At 40.9% G+C, this 15,648-nt stretch overlaps 1 protein-coding gene across 7 annotated transcripts in view; it reads left to right on the forward strand.

The window, feature by feature from the left end:
• The window catches only part of MSI2 (musashi RNA binding protein 2), a 431,132-nt gene extending 421,592 nt beyond the window's left edge, over positions 1–9,540 (forward strand). For 4 of the 7 annotated variants that reach the window (XR_010117987.1, XM_055256381.2, XM_055256383.2 and 1 more), the window contains 2 exons: positions 1,875–1,947; positions 4,422–4,486. Coding sequence is in view for 5 of the 7 variants with exons in the window: in XM_055256381.2 (XP_055112356.1) it covers positions 1,875–1,916 (42 nt within the window). In the remaining 2 variants the exon portion in view is untranslated. Of the gene's footprint in view, positions 1–1,874; positions 1,948–4,421 lie in introns of all 7 variants that reach the window. The other 3 variants (XM_055256382.2, XM_063628454.1, XM_055256385.2) reach the window with 2 other exon arrangements.
• The last annotated feature ends 6,108 nt before the right edge of the window (positions 9,541–15,648 follow it).

The raw sequence follows: 15,648 nt of genomic DNA on the forward strand, positions 1-15,648 counted from the left end.
CTCCTGCCTCCTCCTTCCTGACCAGCTCCTTGTGGCCTGTGGGTGTGCCAGGAAAGCCCAACATCAGGGGCAGAGGAGAGGACAGAGGGTCCCCATCAACATCACACCAGCTCCTGAGGGCTGAAGCCTCCATCGTCTTAGACGTGTCCTGAGTGCCTCTCGTGGGGCTGTGTGATGGAGCAGAAGGCGCATGGGCAGGTCCGGTTCAGATCACCACTCCATCACCTTCACACAGTGCATCCTTGAGCCACTTCGATAACCCGTCTGAATCTCATTTCCCTGGCTGCAAAACCAGAATCTCTATGCTTTCCTCAAAAGATTGTAGGAGGATTATTCAAAATAATGTCACACGCTGGCACGTAATAGGGCCTCAGTAGTGGCCACCTTCCTTGATCCCCGCTTTCTGGACACTGTCATGTGGGCTGGGACCTGAGAGCTGGGAAATGTTCCAGTTCCCCACCAGAGTAGCAGCCTTAGTCAATAGAACCCCTGATCTAAGGTTCAGTGGCAGCGCTGGAGCCTGGGAGGTGGCGTGGGGATCCAAGCCCTCTCCCAGGCAGTTTTCTTTGCTAATGTTTCTTACAGTTTCCAGGTTCCAAGTAAGTTCCCATTTGCGTTCTTTAGCTGCAGCCCCCACCCCTTGAAGGCCAGATGCATTTGATATTTGTAATGCTCTGTGGTTCTATAATCTGACTAATCCAGGCAATGGAAATTTGCTTAACAGATTTGCATGCTGTTTTCAGATTGTATTGTTCTCCCTCCCGGTGTGTGTGAGCATGAATGTGCCTGAGCCCACTTGCTCGCTGTCCCTTCCATTTTGGAAACAGAAAATTGGCCAACCTTTGCCCTAGCCAGCCTCAGCATTTTGGAGGCAGCTTGGTTTTGAGCTAAGATGGGTGCGTCTGCAGTCCCAGGCCACGTTCCTGTCAGACTCTGCTTCTGAGCGACAGCTGGCAAGCCCTGCCTTGGGGGCCACGCTGCGGAGAACAAAACATGTGCAGACAGTCTAGGGCACCAAGGTGGCCTCATTCATGCCCCCTGGCATTGGGAGCTCCTCCCTCATATGCACGCACGCACGCATGCATGCACGCATGCACACATGCACGTGCACACGCACACACGCACGCGCACACACACAGACACGCACGCACACGTGCACACACGCACACACATGCACACACACGCACACACACCTGCCAGCCCTACTTGTGCAGGGTGGGTCCTTGTTCAGTTCCGCTCCCAAGCCAGTATCACTTAAGTTAGTAGTTTGATGAATCTAATCCCCTCGGATCAACTGTGGTACCAAATCCAGAATATTATTATTCACCTGAGAGCTGCTCAATTTAGGGGACCATCTATCACCACTTAGAACACAACTTATTTCCATATTCAGCATCCAGAAACACAGACCCAATTTGTTCTTGAAAACCGGGGTCTTTTGACCTGTGGGCTGTGATGTTTTTCTGAAATAACCAGAAAGCATCCTGGTTTGTCTGCACCGGGATTTCTTCTCCCCAGCTAGAGCCGTTGGGACTGCGGACAGAGACTTATCTTTGCACTCTGGGGTTCAGGGCAACACGCCCATCACTGGGGGCACAACCCCCCATTTCCCACCATCCACCCACGCCTCTGAATCTGGCTTTTGGTTTTCCCCGGGGTAAGCAGATAGGCTTGGTAAGGGCGGAGGGAGTGGGGACTAGGGGTTTGGAGCTGAGGAGGATGTCATCCTGGCCCCTCATGGCACGGTGTCTCAGAATTACATATTCATGCTGGCAACCACAGAACTAGTCCTAGAGATAATTTCCTTTCCCAGAATATGACAATCTGTTCCCATGTATAGCACACTGATGACCTTAACAATTGTGCAATTTTAGGGACCTTTGATTGCAACGGCCTTTACAAATGGATACCATTGAGCAGGTGCTTTCGTTGCCATCTCACTCTGAGGTATTACCGTCTCTGCCATGTGTCTCTGCCCTGCCGGTGTGTCCGTACATGTATGTCCACGGGTCATACATGTACGTGCGTGCCCCTGTCTCATCACATCCACATCTCTCTCTCCTCTTTCTGGACCCCTTTTCAGGAGGGTGGGGGCAAAAACAAATCCAGTCTTTTAATATCTCATCTCTTCCTCCAGCTTTTAATCATGACCCCCACCTTTTTGACTCTCTCTTTTTTTCTTGGTTTGGTTCTTTGGATTCTTTTTCTGTATCTTCCCCACCCTTCATCTTTCTCTGTCTTGAAATACAATCAAGAGTGTGGGAAACTGGAAGGAGATCTCATGCTGCGCCCATCCCAGGGGGATAGAGGCAGGGAAGCATTGGGCTTCTGCTAGGCCTGGAAGCAGGGATGGGGGCCAGGGCCACCCACTCCTGGAGGTCCTTTCAGCTGGCCCTGTGGGTTGCTGGGCCCCTTCAGCTCCCCAGGCCTTGCTGGGGCTCAGCCAATGGGGTTCATGCAGTCAAACAGCCAGACTCCATCTTTTAGTGAAAAGAAAACATTTTTGCCAGTAACTACTGAGTAATTATCCAGATTACCGCACGAAAGGCAAATTAAATTAACGACATCACCTGTGTAACATGGATTTGGATCCCTGCCAGTTTCCTAACCTTTTAAACTGAGCTCAAGTTAATTAAACATTTTTTCAATCACTTTGATGGGGATGTGGAGGGGACGGAAGAGAGGAGAGGGAGGTTGGGGCAGTGAGGAAGCCCCTTGCCACACACTCCTTTGGAAATGAGTATCTGTCCTTCTTGGGAAGAACACCAGCAAGGGAGAGGGGTTGTCCTTGTGAAAGCACTAGATGTGTACTGTGTTAGCACATTGTTTGTGAGGTTGGAACATGGATCTGTCTCTGGAAAAGAGAGGGTGACAGCTGAGGCCAGGGAACGGATTCCACCTGGAAAATCCCACAGAGGCACCAGAGCCTTTCACTCTTGGAGTTGAGATGTAGGAGAAGCAAGGCTGGAGATGAACTGGCCACTTTGGGCTTGCACTTCATTGGATGCCTCTCTCATAGAGAGGGATTGCTCCTGGCTCCTGAGTCGGACCAGGTGGAGAACTGGGTTGAGTTGAGCTCCATAAATCTCTTGGATTTCTCTAATGTTGCTGCTAAGGGGTCACCTCAACTAACGCAACTGCCTCTCTTAACCAAATAAACCATGTGTGTGAATTCTCCCACCCCTTGCCTCCACTTCCCCTTGAGCACTGACCCAGCCATTGCTGGCCAGAGCCAGAGGCCACTAACAGTTTGAAGGAAAGCTACTCGCTACTAATTAAGCTGGGTTTGGGGGCCCAGAGGAAGTAAAGTTTCTCTGAGAGCAGAGACAACTGATATCACCAAGAACTCTGGAGACTGAAGATGGCTCCAGCCCTTTGTGGAGTCAGATGAAGAGGGGGTTAAACAACTACCAGGCACAGCAGACCCTTGAAAGGCCAGACACTGGGCTGCCTGTGCTCCCTCCCTACCTCCCCTGGAGGAGAAGGAGTGGTGTAGGGCTTCCTGCCCACAGCTCCATATACCCCTAAGGCCACTAAAGCCTTTCCATAGGAGTGGGGTAGGGTGGAATGGGATGGGGGAGGCTGCTACCAGCTCATCCTCCCTCATCTAAGTCTGGGACTCAATTACCAGAGAAGGATGAAGTAACCAAGAGTGTGGTAGCAACTCATTCCCTTTCAAAATGGATTAGGTGAGCTCATAGAGTCACGTGGCTGCACCGCAGCAGTTAGGAAGGACTGGTCAAACACATCCATTTTCCCCAGCCCTCGACGTTCAGCGCCATCCACAAAAGAGGAGCCCAGGCCCCACACCCCCAGTCAATTCAGGGGGACTCAGTTAACACATCTGTGAATCCTGGGCCTGTTTTTGTTTCCTGTAACCAAAGCCGGTTATTTGTTGTGTATTTTTAGTGTCATGACCTTTAGTTTTTGGTATATGATATGATCTTTTAGTGTAAGTTTGCATTTAAAAGTTATTGATGGGTATCTAATAAAGGCAAAATTTGCAGGGTTTTTTTGGTTTGTTTGTTTAGCATTTGGCTTTGAAAACAGAAGTTTAAATAGAAAAAAGGTATCTCAGGTCAATGGGTAGTTTGCCCACCTGGCTGCAATCCCTGTGACCACATTTCCCACCATTACCTCAAGAACCCTATGGTACTATATCAAATCAGCAAAAGAGTTGAAGCCTTGTCCTCTCCCCAGTGTCAGGTATGGTTTAGATGTCAGATTTCTCAACCTGTGATCTCAGTAAGGTTCTAGCCAGGTGATTTTCGTGCATATTCAGTAGTCCAGTGAAGTCCATCTTTGAAACTCTAGTTAAAACAGTGGAGGAAATCGCATACTTGTCTGACACTTCTTTCTCCTTCCCTCTCCCCTCCACTTTATGTTTTCTTCTGGACATCCTGGCCTTCCCTGCCCTGCAGAGCATACCTGGATGTCCAGGCAAGACTGGGCGAAGTTTCTGAGTGGCCCTTTGTTTAGGTGATGTCCTCAGACCTGGACCCCCACCAGCCTCACTCCCCATCCCAACCAGAGATGGCTCACTTCGGATCGAGGGTTGACTACATCTCATCATCTCACGAATCTGCTGTAATATAAGACAACAGCTTTTAAATGTGTATATAACCCATGATTTCGGTTTTGTTTTGTTTTGTTTTTCTTGGTGGTTTCCCTCTCCCTTCCTCTCTTCCCATTCTCCTTTTAAATCTCTTTGAATCACATTTGGTAGTGATTTTGACTTAGTCCAGTAGTCACATAGCTTTAATATCTAGTTCAAAGCTAACCATAGTATAATTGTTATATTAAGGAGTTATTTTTTCTTAAAAAATTTTTTTTGCTTGTTTTGGTTCTGTTCTCCCTTTTAAAGGATGCTGAGATGGTAATATTACTCTCCCTATTTTGGTACCAATTCTGAGACTGTATGAATTTTCAGGTGGAACTTTAGCACACACTGAAGCAAAGTTGTGAAGTGCGGGGCGGGAAGTGGGCATGAGCTTTCTATTTTGCGTTGTAGAAGAAGTGAGATGTAGTAAGCTAATTAACAGGCTCTCTAGCAGTTCTTTCTGTGATGTCTCTTTGTTGATCTGAGTCTATCTATTTTCGGCAATAAGGTAAGGACGACAGTGTTTTGAGTGTCCTCCTTTTCTATAAGTGCTTTTTTTCTGTTGAAAGAGGTGATATTATAAGGTTTTTTGAAATTGTGAATTCTAAAAAAGAAATGTTGTAAATACAATTCCATTAACTACATAGAAACTATTAAGAAAGAGAGAATCAAAAATATTTTTGTGAGGGAGTCGGTCCCAGGCAGTTTGATGCTCTGTGGAAGGAGGCGGGAAGGGAACGTTGGCCAAGTTAGTTACTGAGATGAAGATTGCCCAGCTGCCAGGACCACCCCAGGACAAGTTAGAGCACTGTTTAGCTCCTTTGTCTGTGTGATAGACCTAAGAACTGTATTAGTGTTGTACCAGCCTATTAACCTCTTGTCTGTGCACAGCTTCCAATGTTACCGTCTAGTTAGATTTTTATTTAAAATATGAAAAACTGCTTTTCCCAAGACGTTTTTTAAAAACAAAGCTACAATTTTAATATTTAACATATTTAAAGTTTCAAAGCACACCTGTTTGGCTTGGGTGGGGGTGGGGTGGGGGGGACATTCTTTTTCAGTCTTAATTTTTAAATATTTGATCATTTTCTATTGTCCAATCATTTCAGCACCTCCAAAGGTCCCTAGGACACTTTGCCTCTCTTCTCCCCCTGCCCCCCACCCCGCTCCCAGATCTGGGGCCCCATGGGCCAGGAGTGGATAAGCCTGCATTAATACAACCTTTCTCCATTCACTTTCTATTTACAAATTAGGAAAGCAACCTTTTGGTTTATATATTTTTTTTAATACCTCAGTGCTGCAAGTATCACCAGAGAGGCTATGGAAGAATTTTTTTTTTAATTTATTGTAGATGTAAACAGAATTTTAAAAATAAAAAGTATAAACATCACTGCACTGTGACTGGTGGGAAAAACTGACAGTTTCCTCTTTGCACATGTTTAACATTTGGCTGTTATAATATATGGTCCTCGGTTGGGGAAAGATACTTATGATGAAGGATATTTTTTAATTTAACTTTTTTTTAAATATTGGTAATAGGTCGGCAACAGCAACTATAGAAGTACAACTCAATAGATGGCATTAAAACATATTGTAGTGTGGATATATATTTTTTCTTTTTTAAAATGTGATATTGACGTTTTATTAATATTTTTTAAATTGTTACGTTTATAAATTTGGTACTTAAGGCACAGCCAGTATGAGACACTGAATGCGACATTTATTATAAAGAGCTGCTGCACTCCTATTTTTATAAATTTTACTAACAAAGTAGACTAATGTAGACATTCACAGACATGGTAGGGCAAAAGCATCTTCAAACTAAAGACTCCAAAATGCTAACTCAGAAAGAAAGAAAAAAGCCTTTTTCAATTCTAATGAAACAGCAACATTTTTTTTAATTAAAAAAAAAATCATGTTCTTTGTTTTTCTAATGAAATGTTAGGTTGTTTGGTAAGGTTTTTTTGTTGTTTTTTTCCTTTCTTTGTTTCTTTTCTTTTCCCCCAAACAACCAGATTAAATTCTGAGTGCTTTTAAAATATCAAAACTTGTTCAAGTCATGAAACAACAAAACAGAAGTTTTATTTAAAAAAAAAAAAAAAAAGAAAGAAAAAATAGTAAATTCCCAGAAATTCAGTGTTTAGACGAGGGAATTTAATTCCTGTTTTGTCCATGTTGGTGATGTACTGTACTTCCCTTTCTTTTCTCTGCATCCCTCATCACCTCATAGAAGACTCTTTGTTGATCATTGTATGTTAATAATGTATAAAATGGCTATCTTGTAAGCGTGCTGTCCTGGTACTAGTGTAGCGACTTTTTTTCTCCTCTTTCTTCTAGTACATATTGATAGGTATAACATAATTAAGGTTTAAAAAAAATTAGACATAGTTATTCAGATTTAGGACCAGTAAGGATAGAACTTTCTCTTATTTATGAAAAAAAATGCTAATAATTTTGGGGCAGTTTTTTCCTTTAATTATTTTTTTCAATTTCAAGTTTAATTTTATTTTAGCTGATCTGATGTGGTTTCAACTAACCCAAGGTCTCACCATGTTAAAATGCCGGCGGACTGTACGGCGTTTTGTAGATTCCCCCCTCCCCTACTGTGAAGGGGTGCCATACTACCTTAAATGCTAATGCTAGATATGCAAAACTGGATTTTTTTAATTTATTTTTTAAAAGAGGGAGGCATGGTATATTAAAATGATTTTACTAAGAGAAAAAATATTTTTTTAAGAATGCTCAGAAGAAATTGATAATCTGTGTGAATATGTTTTAGATGTTTATATACCTTTTGAAGAGACCCAGTAGCCCATAGCACAAATCTTGTGGAAATCCGATATGTTTTAATGTGGCTACCTAGGTTTAAGGTTCACGTTAGTCCCCCCATCCATCTAGAAGTCCAATTTGAAAGATTTTTGTAAATTCTTTTAGCACTGATGTTCAGCCTTGTCTTTGTTTCAGTTAAGCTCAGTGGCGAACATGGGAACCACCTTTCGCCTTCCCTGGGGGAGAAACCCTCTTGGCTGATGGCTTTTCCCCGGAATTATCAAACAGCCACCGGGTGACTTTCTGGCTTCCAGATCCATCTGCCTGAGACCCCCGAACTTCTCTCCTCCCAAGCAGAGGCGAGTGAGTGGCATTAGCTCCCGGACCCATTCCCGGTTCTAGCTGGGCATGGGGCTGACGGAGATGACCAAGCCTTGGTCTGCTCTCTAGCAGCTTCCACAGACTTGGCTCGTGGCCTTCCTCATATCCATTGGGAAAACCAAACAGCCTCGCGCTCTATCCCAGTCGCCCATTAGCTTGATTCAAACAAAGCCCCAACAGGCCTTTGCGTTTTTATCCTTCATAACCTTCATCTTAATTTGAACTTGTAGCTTGGACTTTAAGGTAGCATGGCTCTATTGCTGTCAATTTACTGTCTCACTGCACAGCAATCACAGCCAGTGAATGTTACACACATCTTGCTAGACTAGTATAAAAATCATTGGGTAATTGTTGGTTCTAATGACCTGAAAGGTGTTCAGTTTTTGTTCTTGGTTTTGTTTTGTTTTTGATTTCTTGGGGGCAGGTTTTGCTTGTCGTTCTTTTTCATTTGGGGATTTTGGGGGAAAAAAATTTATTTTTGGTTCCAAATAGAAAAACAAAACCTATTTTGATCTTTAGTGCAAACGAGGGCTAGGGACTTAGCCTCCTCCACCACCTCCACACTGCTTCATTCTGCCATTCACTCACTGCAGCATATTCAAGAATAAAGCAATATCGTTTACTACATTTTTTATTGAAGGTCAGCCATGCTTTCTGTATTATATTGCATATGAAATTGTTTACAAAAGAAACACTAACTCATACTTCTCTTTATCGGTTGCAAGTGGCACGCAGGGACAGAGGGAGAGTGGGGGGCTGGTGGGGGAGGGGAGATTTTTTTTTTTCTTGAATGTGCTTCGCAAGCCAGGCTATCTTCCGAGGAAGGCAGACAGTGGGTAGAGCAGAGGGACTGACTGCAGGCAAGCACATTGAAGAAAGACACTGGCGGGTTTCCCCACCCTCACCCCAAAGCAGAAAACTAGCAGACGTCAGCTCAGCCCCGTCCTGGGCACAGACACTACACAAGGAGACGCTGGAAGTTAAGCAATACTTTAATACTGTAATATGTTTGTTTTCTTTTTCTTTCTTTTTTTTTTCCACCAAAAAAAAAGTAAGTAAACTAAAACACAAAAACATATAAATAAAATCCATCCCTCTTGTCGGGGGCTTGAGGGGGGGCAACCTTAATCCAAACACCTGGCTATCAAATAATCAGAATGTATTGTCTCAGACAGGATTTCAGTTCCGGGAGGCAGGGGCATGATGGGGGAGGGGGCTGGAGGCTGAGAGACAAAAGTTCCAGAGCCTCCCTCGAAGGTTCTCTACTACTGTATTCTGTACATAATGTACCATCCCATGTGGAATCTGTGAGTGTCCTCTTAAGTAGCGTGGGCTAGCCAATCTGCCGTTCATGGTGTATTGTAAACTCCGAATTCCATATGTAATAGGATGCAAGTCTAAGCGTTTCATGTGGACATAAATGTATCTAAATAAAACTTTCCCTAGCACTGTGGCTGACCTCACCCTTACTTTTATACTTTAGTATGAAACTGATGAGAACTTTGGTAGTGAGTATTTTTTTTATATATATACATATATATGTATCTATCTATATATATATCTCAAGCATCTTTCAGGTCTTTGTGTGTGGCTTTCTTAAAGCCCTGTTGTAAAAAATTACTATGTGGATGGCAGTCTCTCACATCACAGATGTGGAAAGTATAATTTTATATTTGTATTTTCAAATAAATAAGTTTGTGAAAGGTTTCCATCCTCTACTGTGGTCCAGAAATCAATGTGTTTGTCTGACAAAAAAAAAAAATAAAATAAAATAAACTGTTTTGAACAGAGTTGTTTGGAGTTCTTTCACTTGCAGAGGAGGGCTGGGGTCTGGGAGAGCTGCTGTTTTGCTTGGGTGGGAGAGGATATCATCAAATCGCACCTGCCACCCTCACCCCTCAGCATGAATGTTGGCCATGGGCCTCCAGCAGGGAAGAAGCCCCTGCCTTGTCCCCAGGGAACTTGTGGCACCCTTTTTATGAAGTGGCAAGAGAGCACTAAGATGGAAGAGCAGACGGGAGAGTGGTGTAGATTAACAGCAGAAGGTACACAGAACCCATGAGTGGACAGGGAATAAACCCCAAAGGTCCTGCGGATCAGAGGACCCAGATGGTGGAAGGAGCTAAGGGGCTCTCCCGGGTGCTGCCCTCAGTTATCAACAGCGCGTGGGAGAAGGCACCAAACCACATTCCACGACCCTTGAGTAGGGGTCTGAACAGGTATCGGACCTCTGCCCTCAAGGAGTTCTAAGTTTTGCCCACTGGAAATCATTAGAATCACAAAACTAAAGATGTAGAGATAAATCATCCACAATACTTTCCACCCCTCTCTCTGCCAAACAAACGAGAGGATGCAAAAGAATTGAGACCCAGTACACTGAGGGCAAGTCCCAATACCTGGTGATGACAGCTACAGCATGCTCTGAATCAGTGGATTCCTCAGCTTTGAAGCCCTGGAGAGAAACACCAGGCCAAGAGGTGTGCAAGGGATGAAGCGTGGATGAAGGACAATGCCATGTCCCTTAGCTGCTTCCTCAGGGCCCCCAGGAAAGCTGTATTCTCCGGGACATGGCCTTCTTGGGTCCCTCCTCCAATTTCCTGTCTCCTGCATATAACAAATTTATCTTTTTTGTAAAATGGGTTTTCCAGTGAAAACCAGCTAGACAGGTTCTTTCAAAAAGCTGAAACACTAACAACTTTATTTTAAGGCATTCCCGCTACACTGGGGTCCTAGAGGAAACAATAGAAGATGCATTCCTTTATCTGGAGCTGGAGGCAGGAGCACTGGGTTCCAGGCCCACCTCCTGTGTGTCCACAGACAGCACTCCACAGTGTCTCGTTACATCATTTAAGGGCGGGAGAGAAGAGTATAATCCCTGCTGCCCCACAGAAATGAAAGACCAATGGGAGCTGACGTGAGAAATCCCTTTTAGGAATTCTGAGAGAAGTGAGCCAGACACATGAGGCCGGCCATCGTGGCCATCCTCCTCATCCTGATTGCTCAGCTCAAAGAAAGGGGAGGCGCAAACCCAGCCCAGGAGCCTAAGGAGAGATAGAGCAGGGAACAGGAGCACCAGCTGTGTGCCAAGTGGACCATACACATGCCCTGGTTAGTCCCACATGTGCCACGTGACTTATCTACCTTGTAATGGTCAGATAAGGTGGATAATTTGCCCATGGTTGTACAGCTGCTGAGTGGCAGAATGAAACCTCATCTCCAATACATCCTGCTGCCCCTGGGTTCAAGCCTGGTGACAAATGTCAGCGTCAGTGTTGAGTGTGCCTGGGAGGGTGGGAGTGAGGCTTCTAACCTAGGTGCCTACCTGACTCAACAAAATGCACCAAAAAAAGCGGCAGGACAGTACCAAGCTAGAGAACAACAAACTTTCCTGTTTTAACGTTTCATGGAGAAAAAAATAAAATAGAAAACAAATCAGCAAAAACTAGAAGGAAAAAGAAGAAATAACAACGTAAAATAAATAATACACGAAGTAGGATAGAAGGAGTGAGATCAACTGAATCTACCATTATCTAAATATGAATGGGTTGGATTTTCTATCATTACAAAATAGCTGTGTTTAGAAAAAACAAAACCCAGTTATGTGCCATGTATAGAAACACACTTAAAGTGATGAAAATGGCTAACAATAAAGGGGCAACAAAGAGAAAATAGGCAAATACAAAGAACAAGGGCAAGAATTGAAATGTCAGTATCAGACAGAGTGGAATTTGAGGTTAAAAACACTCCACAGCAATATTATGTCATGACAAAAGACACAATCTATTAAGAAGATATAGTGGCAGAAAACTCTATGTCCCAATTATCAGAGGAACTGAAGACTTTAAATCAAAAGCCACTAGAAATGCAGAGAACTTGATAAAAAATAAAAATACAATTAGAGAGATTAATATACCTCTCTTAGAACTAGATATATTTAATAGACAAAAATAAAGACATAGAAGAATTGAATAATGCAATTAGTAAACCTGATCTTATGGCTTTTTGAATAGAGTTTGCACATTTTTTTGGTTTATATTCATGGAACATAAAAATCAAATTTTGGCCAGCAGTGCCCCCCTAAAAAAATTTTAGAAACAAATAACATGTGGCTATAAATATTATAACTGTGTAAAAATTAAGAAACATTCTGTTGGATCAGAGAGAAAAGTTAAAGAAGATTACAAACTGCCAAAAAGCAACAGAAAACACACATTATACCCAAAACTTAATAGCATATAGCCAAAGCTGTACTCAGAGGAAAAATGTAAGCTTTAAATGCCTTCAGATGGAATTTTTGTTTTTTTTTGGTGAAGGAGTATATTACTTATTCTCCTTAATAAGGTAGCAAATAGCAACCAAAAAAAAACTAGAAAAAAGAAATTGACAAATAGAAACTGAAAGCAAAAGAAAGCTGTATTTTATAAACAGTAATAAAACAGACAAATCCCCCTGAATAAAGGGGAAATGAGCAAAAATATACCACATGAAGAATGTGAAAGGAGATAACAGAGAAAAGAATGAATATTGGCAACAAACCAAAAATTTCAGGGGCATCAGAAAATTTCTTAGCAAATATAAATTACCAAAACTAGTAAGAAGTGGAAAACCAGGATAAACTTATTATCACAAAAGATACTGAAATGATAAAGATATAATACTGAAAAATAGACTGGATCCAAATGAGTTTTATCTAACTAATAATTCCAGCACCACTTAAACTATTCCAGATAATAGAGAAACATGGAAAGAAAGCTCTCCTGTTTTATGAAACACATGGCTTTGCTGTCAAAACCCAGTATAGTAATAAAACCAAAAATACATCTACAGACTTAGGAGCTCAGATGTAAAAATTTGAAATATGATTTTAGCTAGTAGAATTCTACAGTATATCAAGAGTGTAATTTAATATGGCCAAGCAGGACTTCTTTCAAGAATTCAAGGACATTTCAACATCAGGAAATCTGTCAACATGAATTATACTAGCAAACTAAAGGAGGAAAACCATATGACCATAACAATATATGCTGATAAAATATTTGAAAAATATGGCAGCTCTTTCTAATAACACCATAGAAAGTTGAAACAGAAAACACTGTTTATGAAAAAACTATTAATATTTGCCAAACCAACATTAATTATTCTAAATTGTGAAACACAAAACCTATTTCAATTAAGGAACTTGTAGGGTTGCTGCTGTCACTATTATTACCTTAAACCTTCTAAAAAATAAGATAACAAAAGACATAAACATTGGGAGGAAAAGACAAAGATGATTTCTAGAAATTTTAAAAAACTGCAGTAAAAGAAAATGAGTACAGAAAAATTGCTACTAAAATTCATGAAAACTTTGGCAGGATGGCTGGATGTAAGATAAATATACAAAAACCACTAGGCCTCCTCCTCTCCAGTAATAAGCACTCAGTAATGGAAACAGGAAAAAATATTTAAGGATAAACTTTATAAGAGAGGTATATGCATTATAATAATGGTTGCATTCCCCATCACTAGGGAAATTATGGACTGAAGTATCAATATACATCATATCATAGAAAATTAGGCAGCCATTAGAACAGGTAACCCCAGAATCTAACAAGTAGCTTGAAGAAATTTATGAAGCACAGTTGAATAAGGTAAAATATCTTTGAAAAATACATATATATATGTATATGTGTGTATAAATGTACACATACACAAATTAAAACTACATATGTATATATGTGAAGATACATAAGTGTATATACATCACATGTATGATGACATGGATACAAAGAAAGTGGTATACTCTAGGTTGTTTACGTGGGCTCCTGGGATGTGGGGCTGAGAAATAAGACAAGTGGGAGAGAGGGATAGGAAGAGGTGACATGCCGAAAAATATATGTTTAAAGATTTCACTGAAAATTCTGTAAGATACAATTTTAAAAAATTTTTAAGGGTGTCTATATGAAAATAAAAATTTTTAAAACAAAACTATTTTTAAAAGAGCTGGGATCCACATTCCAGTAATAACAATTACATCTCGACTGGTGAAATGGGGAAGACATTAAGTGGTCAAAGAGGATTCTGGCTTTTCCTGTCCTTTTTAATTTTTCAAAAGAAGTGTGGATTTGCATATTCAACTGAGATAAAATTAACTTTAAAATTAGCTGTCTAAAAAAGGGAATACGAGAACGTCTGGGAAGAGAGAGTCAATTGTATGCAGTGATATGTGGGTTTTCTCTTTTTTTTTTATTATACTTTAAGTTCTAGGGTACATGTGCTTATTAATAGTATGTTCTCTCTACATTTTAAAAGAAAATATGTATCACTTTTTCATTTAAAAACTACTTCCATTTTTTAAATAATAAAATATGAACTGAGTTAATAGGAAAAGAAAAGGGTAAGGAATGATTTTGATAGGAGCGAAAGGTAGCTAGGAGCATGCCAAAAGAGTCCTGTGGTCAGGAAGCTGCAGGGACAGTGTTATCCCTCTGGGAGAACCTGGTTTCACGTTAAGCACTAAATACAATAGGTTCAAGGCCACAATCCTTCCTACCTTCCAAAGACAATAATGCATTTTTAAAATCAGATACATTGAGGTATAAAATTACATATAATACAGTGCATCCATTTTAAGTGCACAATTCCACGAGTTTTGACAAATATATACTATACACCTGTTTAACTCCCTGCATAGTCAAAATAGAGAAACTTTCCATCACTTCAAAAATTCTCTTGAGCTCCTTACTGGCATCCCTGGTCCCAGACAATAACTGACCTACTTTTAGTCACTATAGCTTAGTTTTGCCTATTCTAGAGTTTCATATAACTTGAATCAAACAGGATGGATTCTTTGTGTCTGGTTTCTTTTGCTCAGCATGCGTTTTCAGATTCATCAATGTTTTGTGTATCAAGTACTTATTTTTATTGCTGAGTTGGTTTTCCATTATATAGATATACCCAATTTGTTTCCAGTTTTTGGCAATTATGTATAAAGCCACTATAAACATTCATGGACAGGTTTTTGGTGAATATAGTTTTTCATTTCTCTCGGGTAAATAGGACGAAGACATTGGGTCATATGGCAAGCATATATTTAACTTTAGCCAACTTGTTTTCCAAAGTGAATGCAATATTTTGCATTCCCACTAGACATTTTTCAGAGTTCTGGTTACTTTGTATTCTTGTTAGCACTTTGTATTGTTAGGTTTTTTTTTTGTTTTTTTTTTTTTGTTTTTTTTAGTCATTCTAATGAATTTGTAGTAGTATCTTATTGTGATTTTAATTTGTATTTCTCTAATGAGTGATGATGTTGAGCATCTTTTTGCATGTTGTCAACATCTGGATATCTTCTTTGATGAAGTACTTGCTCAAATCTTTCGCCCAAATTTAAAATTGGGTAGGGTGGGCATGGTGGCTTATGCCTGTAATCTCAGCACTTTCAGAGGCCAAGGCAGGAGGATCACTTGAGGCCAGGAGTTCAAGACCAGCCTGAGAAACATAGTGAGACCCTATCTCTACAAAAAAAATACAAAAATTAGCTGGTCATTGCATTGTGCACCTGTAGTTCCAGCTACTCTGGAGGCTGAGGTGGGAGGATAACTTGAACCCAGGAGGCTGAGGCTGCCATATGCCAAGACTGTACGACTGTACTCCAGCCTAGGTGACAGAGCAAGACCCTGTCTGTCTCTCTCTATTTTTTTGATTGGGCTGCTTGTTTACATATTAAGTTTTAAGAGTATATATTCTGAATACAAGTTCTTTATCAAATATGTGCTTGCAAATATTTTTCCCAGCCTTTGGCTTTTCTCTTTATTCTCTTAATGTTTTTCAAATAGCAAAAGTTCTTAATTTTTATGAAATCCAATTTATCAATCTTTTTAAATGGATTGTTCTTTTAGTGTCATATCTAAGAAATCTTT

Source organism: Symphalangus syndactylus, chromosome 20, assembly GCF_028878055.3.
Source record: "Symphalangus syndactylus isolate Jambi chromosome 20, NHGRI_mSymSyn1-v2.1_pri, whole genome shotgun sequence".
NCBI classification, from domain to species: Eukaryota; Metazoa; Chordata; class Mammalia; order Primates; family Hylobatidae; genus Symphalangus; species Symphalangus syndactylus.